Source organism: Gossypium arboreum, chromosome 11, assembly GCF_025698485.1.
Source record: "Gossypium arboreum isolate Shixiya-1 chromosome 11, ASM2569848v2, whole genome shotgun sequence".
Taxonomy (NCBI): domain Eukaryota; kingdom Viridiplantae; phylum Streptophyta; class Magnoliopsida; order Malvales; family Malvaceae; genus Gossypium; species Gossypium arboreum.
Window position 1 is genome coordinate 132,175,295 of NC_069080.1, and position 12,731 is coordinate 132,188,025.

General features: G+C 34.4%; 1 protein-coding gene and 1 long non-coding RNA gene across 2 annotated transcripts; one reads left to right on the plus strand and one right to left on the minus strand.

Moving 5' to 3' along the window:
* The first annotated feature begins 1,804 nt into the window (after nucleotides 1–1,804).
* LOC108472711 (uncharacterized) lies at nucleotides 1,805–2,778 on the plus strand. Its single transcript, XR_001869585.2, has 2 exons — nucleotides 1,805–2,088; nucleotides 2,392–2,778. It is a non-coding gene; the product is annotated as an uncharacterized LOC108472711 (long non-coding RNA).
* Nucleotides 2,779–3,597: 819 nt separating this feature from the next.
* On the minus strand, nucleotides 3,598–12,000 carry LOC108471888 (receptor-like protein EIX2). Its single transcript, XM_017773433.2, is given in 4 exon segments — nucleotides 3,598–4,570; nucleotides 4,695–4,754; nucleotides 10,309–11,217; nucleotides 11,219–12,000. Coding segments are annotated over 4 exon segments (2,724 nt in total).
* Between the last annotated feature and the right edge of the window lie 731 nt (nucleotides 12,001–12,731).

A 12,731-nucleotide genomic window follows, 5' to 3' on the forward strand; every position in this document is an offset into this window, starting at 1 on the left:
AAATTCATTTGAGGTCGATGCGCGATATGATTTAAACGAAATAAAACAAGAGGGAGTATAAAACGTGAAATAATAATACGAGAATAACATCACCAATATACGACAAATATAAAGATGCAAGTGAATGAATTAAGGTACACACAATGACAATAACCACTCAACATGCATTATTTAAATATTAACATTAGCCATCAAGGAACAATAAAAATAAATGAATAAATAACATATATGACAATCTAAAAATAAATAGTATAAGGCAAATTAAAACGAATAAAACATAAAAACTATTCAACATGATAATAACTAAGTTTTAAGAGTAAATAAAGTGAAAAATGAATCTTTAAAATATATAAAATAACTTAAGAAAAGATGATACATTTATTTACAAAATTTTAGATCAAATGATGCGTACATAGATATATATATATATATATATATATATATATATATATATATATGTATAAGTATGAAATAGGTAATAATATGAGGAAGTAACTTATAATGAATAATAAATAAAATATTTAAAATAAATAAATTGAGTTCTAAAAGGACATAAAACAATTTAAAATAATAAAACATTTTTAAATAAATAATACACAAAACAATTTTAAAATGAAAAGGCAAATTAAAGTAAAGAATATAAAACAATTTATAATAATTAACATATTTAATATTTTTGGTGTAAAATAAAATAATATATATATATATATATAGCAAACTTCAAATAAAAAATATGTTAAATGGATCAAGATGAATAATACACAAAAAAATAAAAATAAAAGGACACTTTAAAATAACTTACAAAAAGCTCAAAATGAATAGTGTAAAAGAAAATTTTAAAATAAATATTGTTCAAAAATAATTTAAATATATATATATATATATAAATCCAAAATAATATATATAAAAGGTTTAAGATAAGTACCTATATAGTCTTAAAAATGATAAAAAGGTTTACGATACATAATAAATTAAAGGGATTTAAAATAGTTTTTATAGTGTAACTAAATAATATATAAAAATTTAAAATAGGGTTTAACTCAAATGACATACGAAATATTTAGAAAGAATAATGTGAATAAAGACATTTAATGTAAGATAATACATAGAAAAATGTTTAAAATAAAAAAATATATATGTATACATGTAATAATCTAAAATATCAAGATATGTACAAGAATCTTAAAATAAATACTACATATGGTGATTAAAAGAAATAATATATATATAAAATATTTAAAATTAGTAATAATTTAAAATGCATGATATGTTCAAAAATAAATGCAATAATAATAATAATAATGTAGATAAACACATAAAAATGATAAAATAATAATAATAATAATAAATTAAGGAATAACAATGATACTAATAATAATATAAATAAAAATATAAACATAAAAAAAATAGCAATAGCAATAATAATAATGGAATGATTGTAATAATAATAATAGCAAATAATATGCAAGAAAATAAAATACAATTATAATACCATAATGTTAAATAATAAAATAAAATATAAAAGAAAAGGACGAAAAGGGGCTAATTTAAACTTTAGACAGAAATTCGGAGCGAAAATAATAAAATAAAAAAGAAATGGGACCGAACTGCTAATACACATAAGTTTTAAAGCCAAATTAAAAAGAAATGAGGCATGATTGAATGTTTGCGCAAATGGGAAGGACCTAATGCAAAATTCTCCCATTTTCAATTAAAAGGCACATATTAGGCCTGTTAACGGGTTAAAGTGCAGGCCTTCCTTTTTTTTAAAAATAACTTAAAACTCTTTTTTTGCTTTGTGTTTCCAGCCCCTGATTTTAGAAAAACCAGATAGCTTATTTGCTCTCTCTCCCCTCCCCTTTCTCTTCTCCTGTTAGGGTTTGGACCCTAGCTCTGCGTCGCCGTCGTATCACCGTGGGTGGTGATCGGAGCCGCACGAAGAAAGGGTTTTTTTTACCCTGGTTTTGAAACGCCCGAAGGCCATGTCTTCTTGACCTGAAAACACGAAAGAAGAGACCCCCCTTTTTCCTCGCGAAAGTCGATTTTAACGACGGAGTAGGACTCCGATGTCGCGGCTCCGAGGTTCGGGTAAGTCCCCTTTCTCTTTCTTTTTATTTTTTGTTTTAAAAATGATTTTAGGAAAAAAAGGAAGATAAAAAATAAAGAAACGAGAAAAATAAAGAAACAGAGAATGAAACTCAACCTTCTTTTTTTTTATTGCTTAATCGTGTTACAAAACTTCCCCTTTTACAAACTGATTTCGTTTCAGTTTTATAACTGATTACCATAGAAAAAATAGCTACTGTTTCTCTGTTATTGCTGCTATTTTTGTACTTTTTTGCGTGTTGCATTGTCTTTGTTCTGCTTGCTTCGTTTCTATCTTGTTTACAGGTTATAGACGGAGTCAACGACGAGGCAGGTGGCCCTTTTGGTGCTAGCGAGCCAGGGGAGCCGACCCTCGAGCGGAGTGCACGCTGAGGGTGCACATGGAGGGGGCTAAGGAGACCTAGGTGCGGTGCCTAGGGTTTTTTCTTTTCCCTTGCTGTTTAATTTTGTGGGCTAGGGTAATTTTGGGCCACTAGGTCTAATTGGTTTTGTTATATCGGGCCCGGGCAAATTTGGGCCCGTACAGCATTATCGTAGCATCTATTGCTAGCAACCCCAAATGTATAGAGTAAGCTAAAACAAAAATATTGTCCACAAAGGGCTAGGGTTTGTAAAGAAATCGAGAAAATCGAAAATCATTTTGAATGGTAATGTTTGGTTCAATTTTTTAAATTTTGGTTTGGTTTCAATTCAGGCTTGATTTGGTTATTATTTGAACGTATTCGATTTGATTTTCGGTTAAAAATTAAAAAAAAAATTATTCAAACGGAGCTAATTTTAATTTTATTTAATTTATAATTAGTTTTTCTTTATTTTTATAATAGAAAATAAATATTTTACATATTAAAATAGTGAAAATAACTTAAAATGATAAATAATTACTTTGGCTAAACTACACCCAAGGTCACAAATCCTATTTTTCTTAATTTAGTAATTTTAATTAAGATAATTGTTTTAACTAATTATTTCCGTTAGAAATTTTATTAATCCATTAATGAATTGTTGATGTATCACACTAGCAAATTGATTGGTTACATGTGACATTTTTTTTTTTGTTTTGACAAAAGCTTACAAATTAACCTCAAGTATAATTAATCAAAAACATTTTTTTTCCCTTTCTCTTCTCTCTATAACTCAAAATGGAGAAACCAAAACAAGACATCTCGAAGCTATCATACTTTCACCATTTTCCCAACAATAAATCTATGGAAACTATCAACGATAACCACCATACATCAATAAATAATTATAAATATTTAAACAATTACTAATTTTCTTTGAAAAAAAGAAATTCATTAATGAGAAAATCACAAAACAAGACCCATTATAAAGATGAGAGAAACTACTAAACCCAAGCTAATAGACTTACTCCATACACTCGAACCTACCGTTCACAATCGTCATTTATATCAACATAAAGCTTAATTGCAACATTCCTTTTTCCCATCAAACACACACAAAACTTAATTACACAAGCTTTTTCCCATTAAACTACATACCCATAGTATCCCAAAACACATACAATTTACCACATATATGGTCCAGCTTTTGATAGCATGCAATCCTCCAAGACCTAATGAAAAACAAGGGAGCCACTACACCCCAAAATCCCATTACAAAGCCAAGAACTATGCTGACATAAAGCCAATTCACTTTATTTCCTTCACTGCTACTTCCATTATTTGTAGCATCAGTTAGAATACCTTTCGAGGTGCAATTCTTAGTGAGAGGAGGTCCGCAAAGATGATTGCCCACGTAAGACAAGTTTTCAAAGCTTTGAAGTTGAGTGGTTGTTGGGATTTGTCCTGTCAAGTTGTTGCAGGAAACGCTGAAGTGATTCAAGAAGTTCAAATTGGAGAAACTTGGAGGGATTTCACCATTCAATTGATTCATTGATAAATCAAGAGATTCCATCAACTTCATGTTGCCAATGTTGTTTGGTATATTTCCTGTTAGGAGATTCCCAGATAGATTTAATGATCGTAGCTCAACGAGACTTGCAATGTCTTTTGGGATCTCTCCCGTGAGACTATTAGTTGAAAGGTCCATGCTGGTAACAAGCCCTAGTGTGGTACTGTATTCATCCTCTCGTCCTTTCAGCACTAATAATACACTCAAATAAAAGAAATTAGTACCGATAACATGCCACTCAAGCATAAAGTTTCTTAGGTTGCTTCTGTCCATTTCACTAACATAATCTCCAGTACTTGATTTGATACTTATCGATTTATACATAAAGTAGGTATGGTTGCTTCTGTTGGCCATTGCACTCAAATTACTCAAACATTTTGGAATAGTGCCTGAAATGTTGTTATGGGCAAGATCCAGATTCTGAAGATATTGATGATCACAAATTTCACGAGGAATATGGCCACCAAAATTATTTGATCGAAGGCTTAGAATCTGCAGCGTTGAGAGCTTGTCCCCAGTCCATGCTAGTATACTTCCATTGAAATGATTTTCACTAAGATCAAGCATCATCAAACTTGTAGAATTTCAGAATGTGGCTGGCAATTCTCCAAACATATTATTGTTTCGAAGGTTTAGCACTAAAAGATCTCTATACCCTAAAGAATGAGGGATTTTACCGGTCAAGTTGTTGCTTTCCAAATTTAAAAGCCCCAAATTCCGCCAATAATTCCAACAATCTGGAATTTTTCCAGAGATAAGATTTTTATCAATGTAAAGCACTTCTATCTATTCCCCATTTGATGAATTACAAACCAATTCAAAAAGAGATCCTGAAAATGAATTATTTGATAAAATTAAATGTCCTAAAGGAGGGAATACTCTTGGCAATGGGCCTGTGAATTCGTTTGAACTTAAGTCAACAATGCATCTCACATTCAAATATGAGATCTCTCCAGTAAGTTGATTATTGGAAAGATTTAAACATCCAATTTGAGTGGGAAAGTTCAAAAACCAAGTGGGCATTGTTAACATTATGATTAATGGTAGACAATTTTAATGGCAAACAATCCAAGTGGTGCAAGTTTAGCACCCTAAAGTTGACTTTGAAAAAGTGGCATGGGATAATTTTTTTTTGGTCCTTGAGATAATGGGCTATTTATTGTTTGGTCCTTAAACCTCAACTATAAATAGGCCTTCTCATTTCTCATTTCAATTCATCCCAACCAATCTTTCTCTCTTAGATTTCTCTCTTCTCCCATTTGAGAATTCTTAAGGAATTCTATTTGTTTGTAATACTTTGGAGATAGTAAAGTTATCATCTGGTGTTAGTACCAGAGGACGTAGGTATAATTTACCGAACCTCGTTAAAACTCTTGTGTTCATTTTTTTTGTCCTATTTTTCTTTCAATATTTGAAGGTATAATAGTAGTATTTAATTGTGCTATTAAATTACTATAAAAGGGATATTCTGACTAAGGAAAGACTTGGTATTTAAGAGATCCTTGTGATCCACCTCTCTTCCCTAGGAATTGAACTTTGTGTGATTTTTTAGTACAATAATTTACACGCTTCCGACCCTATTGAAACAACAAGTGGTATCAAGAGTCAAGGTTAATCGTAGTATGCTCTGTGGTTGCGCTTTAAACGATCTTCCACATCGAAAAAGATTTCCTTAGGTATATTGAAAGATTATGGAAAAACGGTGGGTTTAGGAGCTTCAACATCATCCATGTGGACAAGACCGACAATTGCAAATGCAAGATTGGCTGTGGAGATCTTTGATGGCACGGGCCATTTTGGTATGTGGCAAAGTGAGGTTCTAGATGCCCTTTTTAGCGAGGTCTAGACATTGCCATTGATGAAGAGAAACCAGATGATGTACAGGAGAAAGATTGGAAGGCGATCAATCGGTTGGCATGTGGTACAATTCGATCATGCCTTTCTCGAGAGCAGATGTATGCTTTTTCAAAGGAGACTTCTGCAAATAAGTTGTGGGTGGCACTTGAAGAAAAATTTTTGAAGAAAAATAGTCAAAATAAGCTCCACTTGAAGAAAAGACTGTTTCGCTTCACTTATGTCCCAGGTACCACAATGAATGATCACATCACCAAATTTAATCAGTTAGTCACTGATTTGTTAAATATGGATGAGACATTCAAAGATGAAGATTTGGCTTTAATGCTGTTGGGGTCACTTCCTGAGGAGTTTGAGTTCTTAGAAACTACTCTACTTCATGGCAGGAGTGATATATCTTTGAGCGAAGTCTGTGCGGCCTTATACAGTTATGAACAGAGAAAGAAGGACAAACAGAAAAACTCAATCAGAGATACAGAAGCTTTAGTAGTCCGAGGTCGTTCATACACTCGGAAGAAAACTCGAAGGGAGATCAAAGTCAAAGTCCGACTCGGAAAGATGAATGTGCCTTTTGTCATGAGAAAGGCCATTTGGAAGAAAAATTGTCCAAAGCTGCTGTAGATGCTTGTGTTGCAAAGCATGATACTAGTGACTCGAACTATCATTGGTTGCATCATCATCGTCATTCCATTCGGATGAGTGGATTTTGGATTCGGGTTGTACCTATCATATGTCCCCTAACCGGAGTGGTTCTCGATTTAGTAGAACTAAATGGAGGAGTTGTTTATATGGGCAATGATAATGCTCAGAAAGCTGTTGGGATAGGTTCAATCCAATTAAAGAATCAAGATGGATCAACCAGAGTTCTGACTGATGTTCGGTATGTGCCCAGTTTGAAGAAAAATCTCATCTCATTGGGAGCCTTAGAATCCAATGGTTCAGTTGTTACTATGAGAGATGGGGTTTTGAAAGTGACATCTGGCGCACTTGTGATATTGAAGGGCATCAGGAAAAATAACTTGTATTACTACCAAGGTAGTACAGTTATTGGAGCAGTCGCTGCAGCTTCCTGTAACAAAGACTTGGACTCAATGCAGTTGTGGCATATGAAGTTGGGACATGCCAGCGAAAAATCCTTGCAAATTCTAGCAAAGCAAGGATTGTTGAAAGGTGCAAAGGCTTGCAAATTAAAATTTTGCGAGCATTGTGTTCTGGGAAAGCAAAAGAGAGTGAAATTCGGCACTACTATCCATAATACAAAAGGTATTTTGGAATATGTTCACTCAGATGTGTGGGGGCCTTCCAAAACACCGTCGTTGGGAGGAAAACACTACTATGTTACTTTTATTGATGACTTTTCCAGAAGAGTTTGGGTGTATACCATGAAAACTAAAGATGAAGTGCTTGAAGTTTTTCTTAAATGGAAAACTATGATCGAAAACCAGACTGGCAAGAAAATCAAGCGGCTTAGGACGGACAATGGAGGGGAATATAGAAGTGATCCGTTCTTCGATGTGTGCCAAGAGTATGGTATTGTTCGACACTTCACAGTTAGGGATACACCACAGCAGAATGGAGTGGCAAAGCATATGAATCGAACATTGCTGGAGAAAGTTCGATGTATGTTGTCCAATGCTGGGTTGGGCAAGCAATTTTGAAATGAGGTCGTGACATACACCGCCATCTTGTTAATCGTTTGCCATCATCTCAGCATTAGAAAGAAAAACTCCTATGGAGGTATGGTTTGGAAAACCGGCTACAGATTATGATTCCTTACATGTGTTTGGATCCACTGCATATTACCATGTGAAGGAGTCAAAGTTAGATCTGAGGGCAAAGAAAGCTCTCTTTATGGGAATCACTTCTGGAGTGAAGGGATTTCGTCTTTGGTGCTTAGACACAAAGAAAATGATCAGTGCGTAGATGTTACCTTTGATGAATCGCCACATTGAAAAGGTAGCGATAAAGATATTCAGACGAGCGATACTCCACAACAGTGGAGTGTACTCCAAAATGTGGAGTTTGAGCAGATGGGGATTTGCCAGTTAATAAGTCTAATTCTCCAGCCACAATGGAGGAATTAGAGGTTGAAGAGGTTCACCCAAGAACCATTAAGTACACTGTAACCGATTCTTGATTGCAAGGCCAAGGAGAGAAATTCGTAAACCCTTCGATTCTTCGATATGGTGGCCTCGCCTTCCGTTGTTGATGATAATATTCTGTCACTTATCAAGAAGCAATGCAAAGCTTAGAAAGTGACAAATGGAAATGCGCCATGGATGAAGAAATGCGCCTCCTAAGAACAATACTTGGGAGTTGGCGCAATTCTTGAAAGGTAAAGGGCAATCGGATGCAAATGGGTATTCGCAAAAGAAAGATGGATCTCCTAGCAAGAAAGATATTCGCTACAAGGCAAGATTGGTAGCTAAAGGCTACGCTCGTAAGGAGGAATTGACTACAATGATGTATTTTCCCAGTAGTGAAGCATTCCTCCATTAGAATTTTGTTGGCCTTGGTAGCACGCTTAAATTTGGAGCTAGCTCAACTTGATGTTAAGACGGCTTTCTTGCATGGTGAGTTAGAAGAGGAGATCTATATGACTCACCCAAGGATACACAAATGCTGGTGGTAGAAATTGGTTTGTAAGTTGAACAAATCGCTATATGGATTGAAGCAATCCCGAGGCGAAGGTACAAGCGATTTGATAGCTTTATGAAAAGCGAAGTACACAAGAAGCAAATATGACAATTGTGTGTATTAGCGAAAGTCGATGACGGATCTTTCATTTATCTACTCTTGTATGTTGATGATATGTTAATCGCTCAAGAGCCAAAAGAGATAGATAAGTGAAGGCTCGGTTGAATCAAGAGTTCGAGATGAAAGATCTAGGTGAGGCCAAGAAGATTCTCAAAGATGGAGATAAGTAGAGATAGACAGAGAGGCAAACTTTGTTTGAATCGAAGCAATATCTGAAAAAGGTATTACAATGTTTTGGTGTAAATGAAAACACTAAACATGTAAGTACCCCACTTGCTTCTCATTTGAAACTTAGTGCTCAATTATCTCCAAAACCGAAGAAGAAAGAGAATATATGGCAAAAGTCCCATATGCTAATGCGTTAGGAGTTTGATGTATGCGATGGTGTGTACGCTGCCGACATTTCACAAGTCGTTGGAGTTGTGGCGGTATATGCATGATCCTCGAAAAGGACATTGGCAAGTCAGTGAAATGGATTCTACGGTATCTTGAAAAACCATAGATGTTGGTTTAGTTTTTGAGCAGGATGAAGCACTTGGTCAGTTTGTAGTTGGATATGTTGATTCCGACTTTGCTGGTGATTTAGATAAACGTCGTTCAACTACGGGGTATCTGTTTACTCTTGCTAAAGCCCTAGTGAGTTGGAAGTCTACCTTACGATCTCATGATGGTGTGTCTACTATAGAGGCGAATATATGGCGATTCTGAAAGTCATTAAGGAGGCTATTTGGCTTAATGGATTGTTGAAAGACTTGGGAGTTGTTCAAAGTCACATTAGTCTATATTGTGACATCGAGCGCTATTCATTTAGCGAAAAATCAAGTCTATCATTCAAGAACCAAGCATATCAAGTAAGATATCACTTTGTGCGGAAGTCTTTGAAAATGAAAATTCTACTTGAAGATTCCAACAGCAGATAATCCCGAGATATGATGACCAAGGTGGTAACAACAACCAAGTTTAATCATTGTTTGAACTTGATTAACATCCGAGAATTTGAGCACCTTCAGTGTATGGCGCCGAGAGCGCATTTGGAGGCACTACAAAAGATAGTTTTATCGAATTTGGGGAGTTGAAGGAAGTGTGTGAAGATGTGATTATCCTAATCAAATCTTCAAGGTGGAGATTCTTAACATTATGATTAATGGTAGACAATTTTAATGGCAAACAATCCAAGTGGTGCAAGTTTAGCAGCCTAAAGTTGACTTTAAAAAAGTGGCATGGGATAATTTTTTTTTGGTCCTTGAGATAATGGGTTATTTATTGTTTGGTCCTTGAACCTCAACTATAAATAGGCCTTCTCATTTCTCATTTCAATTCATCCCAACTAATCTTTCTCTCTTAGATTTCTCTCTTCTCCCATTTGAGAATTCTTAAGGAATTCTATTTGTTTGTAATACTTTGGAGATAGTAAAGTTATCATCTGGTGTTAGTACCCGAGGACGTAGGTATAATTTACCGAACCTCGTTAAAACTCTTGTGTTCTTTTTTTTTGTCCTATTTTTCTTTCAATATTTGAGGGTATAATAGTAGTATTTAATTGTGCTATTAAATTACTATAAAAGGGATATTCTGACTAAGGAAAGACTTGGTATTTAAGAGATCCTTGTGATCCACCTCTCTTCCCTGGGAATTGAACTTTGTGTGATTTTTTAGTACAATAATTTACACGCTTCCGACCCTATTGAAACAACAGGCATGACATCTGAAATTCCTGCATCAGAGATATCTAACAGAGACAACTTCTTTTGGAAATTTAACCATTGGGGAAACTTTGGGCCAAGATGCCAGTGACCCAATTCAATAATTCGACATTGAAATGGGGGAATCCAGCTTGAGTTTGGTTCAAATCTAAGCCTATTGTGTGATGCCTTCAGAGTTGTCAATCTCGTGAGATTAGAAAAATGGGTTTCTAATAGAACGCCTTTCAATAGATTATACCCAAAATCCAGAATTTCCAAACTTTCCAGTTGACCAATGCACAGAGGAAAAGTACCATTTAATTGATTTTCTGAAACATCCAAGAACTTCAAAGATGATAACTCCCCTATCGATGATGGAATGGGACCAGAAATTTTGTTTTGGGCAATGGACAAGTAAGATAGATTTTTAAACTGCCCAAGTTGATCAGTTAAATGGCCAGAAAGTTGGTTCTTGGTCATACTCAATGACTCTAAGGAATCCAAACAACATCTAGACAAACTCTGTAGGATTTCTGATATTCCACCTTCAATTTTATTGTAAGACAAATCCATCTCCTTAAATTTGCACAGATATTCCAGAGAGGTTGGTAATATTCCTTCCAACATATGATTATTAGAAAGATTAAGGTGAGTAAGAGAGCTCAAGTTTCCAATGGCACTCGAGATTGTTCCTTGTAACTGGTTATCACTAAGGCTAAGGAACTGAAGACGGTTTAAACTGTACAAGGAGTTCGGTACAGATGAATTGAGATGATTCGAAGTAAGATTAAGAACTTCAAGAAACGAGGTGTTCCCAAAGTAACCGGGAATTGGGCCTTCTAAAAAATTACCGCTAAGATCAACTGACACAAGACCATGAAGACTAAATATCGACTTAGGTACTGAAAGAAAAGCCGTTCCCAGAAAGATCAAGAACAGCCAGTGATTTTGAAGAATTAACACTGATCAAATATGGATCATCTTTCAAAATGCAAGCTGACAAGTGCAACTCTAACAGAGAAGGATGTTTAAATGTTACCTGTAGCCAATCAGTTGCTTTAGAAAGATTCGCGTAGCTCAAATCAAGGTACTGCAAGGAAGAAAGTCCAGAAACCCATTGAAGACTTTTTGGTTTGAGATAATTACCTCCAAGATCAAGATAATGCAACTCTGAGAGATTCCCAAGGTTATGAGGAATTCCTCCCAGGAATCTAGCTTGAGAGAGGTTAAGATGTGTTAAACTCCTCAGCATACCAAAAAATTTCGGGATATATATGCTGCTAAAATTGTTATAGCTCAAGTCCAGGGAACTGAGATGCTTCAACTCCAGCAGTGAAGGATTTATTTTGCCTCCTAGTTTTGACCGCTCGTAAGCTTCCCATTCAAAATATGGTGCAAATTCATCAGGCTCTGAAAGAGTAGGCGCCAAGTTCAGTTGGTGGACGTGGCCTGTTGAGTTATGGCAGACGACACCAATCCATTCACAGCAATCCCCACCTTCAACCCATGAAGATAGCCTGTTTGAAGGATCAATAAGATGATTCTTCAATTTCAAAAGAGCTTCTCTCTCACTTTGAATGCAAAGTGCTTTGGAATTGGCATCACAAATGGTAAAACAGATAGCGGTAATGAGAAGAAGAAAAAGGAACAAGGAAATTGGAAGAGGAGCTGTCATGGTTGCAATTGCCATTTCTCACAAGTCACAACTCCAAATATATAGAGTAAGCTTAGCTAAAACACAAAAATCATACATGAAGCGCAAGGAAGTTTCTTCCAACAAAATGCATTTAATTGATAAATTTTAATTAACTGCTTTTAATTTTCCACAAAATGGATGCTATCAGGAAGATTTTTACAATACCCTAAAAGTATATGAAGTAAGTCCCACTCCCACCTTCTTTAATTAAGACTTTTTTGGTCTTAAAAGTGAAAGGAGAAAAAAGAAAAATGGAAGACATGGAAATGGAAGACATGGAATTTGAATAACATTATTTTTCTTTATGTTAGGCTATTATTAAGCAAAATTTTGAAAATCAATACTATTTCAAACTTGCATTATGATATTTCTTGCCCTTAAACATTTATTGAGAAAAATCAATTTATCCTTTACCTGCTTTATTCAACTCTTAAACTTTTTTTAAAGACAATCATAAAACTTTTATATATTCATTAGTATGGTTTTCAAGTTAATTTGATGTTAGATTAAAATATGATTATAGATTTTAATTTATATATTTTTTAATTTAAAATTTAGGACTAATAATTATTGTCATTAAAATTATTCTATTAAATTTATTAGTGTGATACTTAAAATTAAAATATATACTCTCTTTGATAGTTTTGTAATAATTAAAAATATTATGAATCATACATATTACCAAGTGAACTTCGACTTCAATGTCACTATCACCTCAACATCCA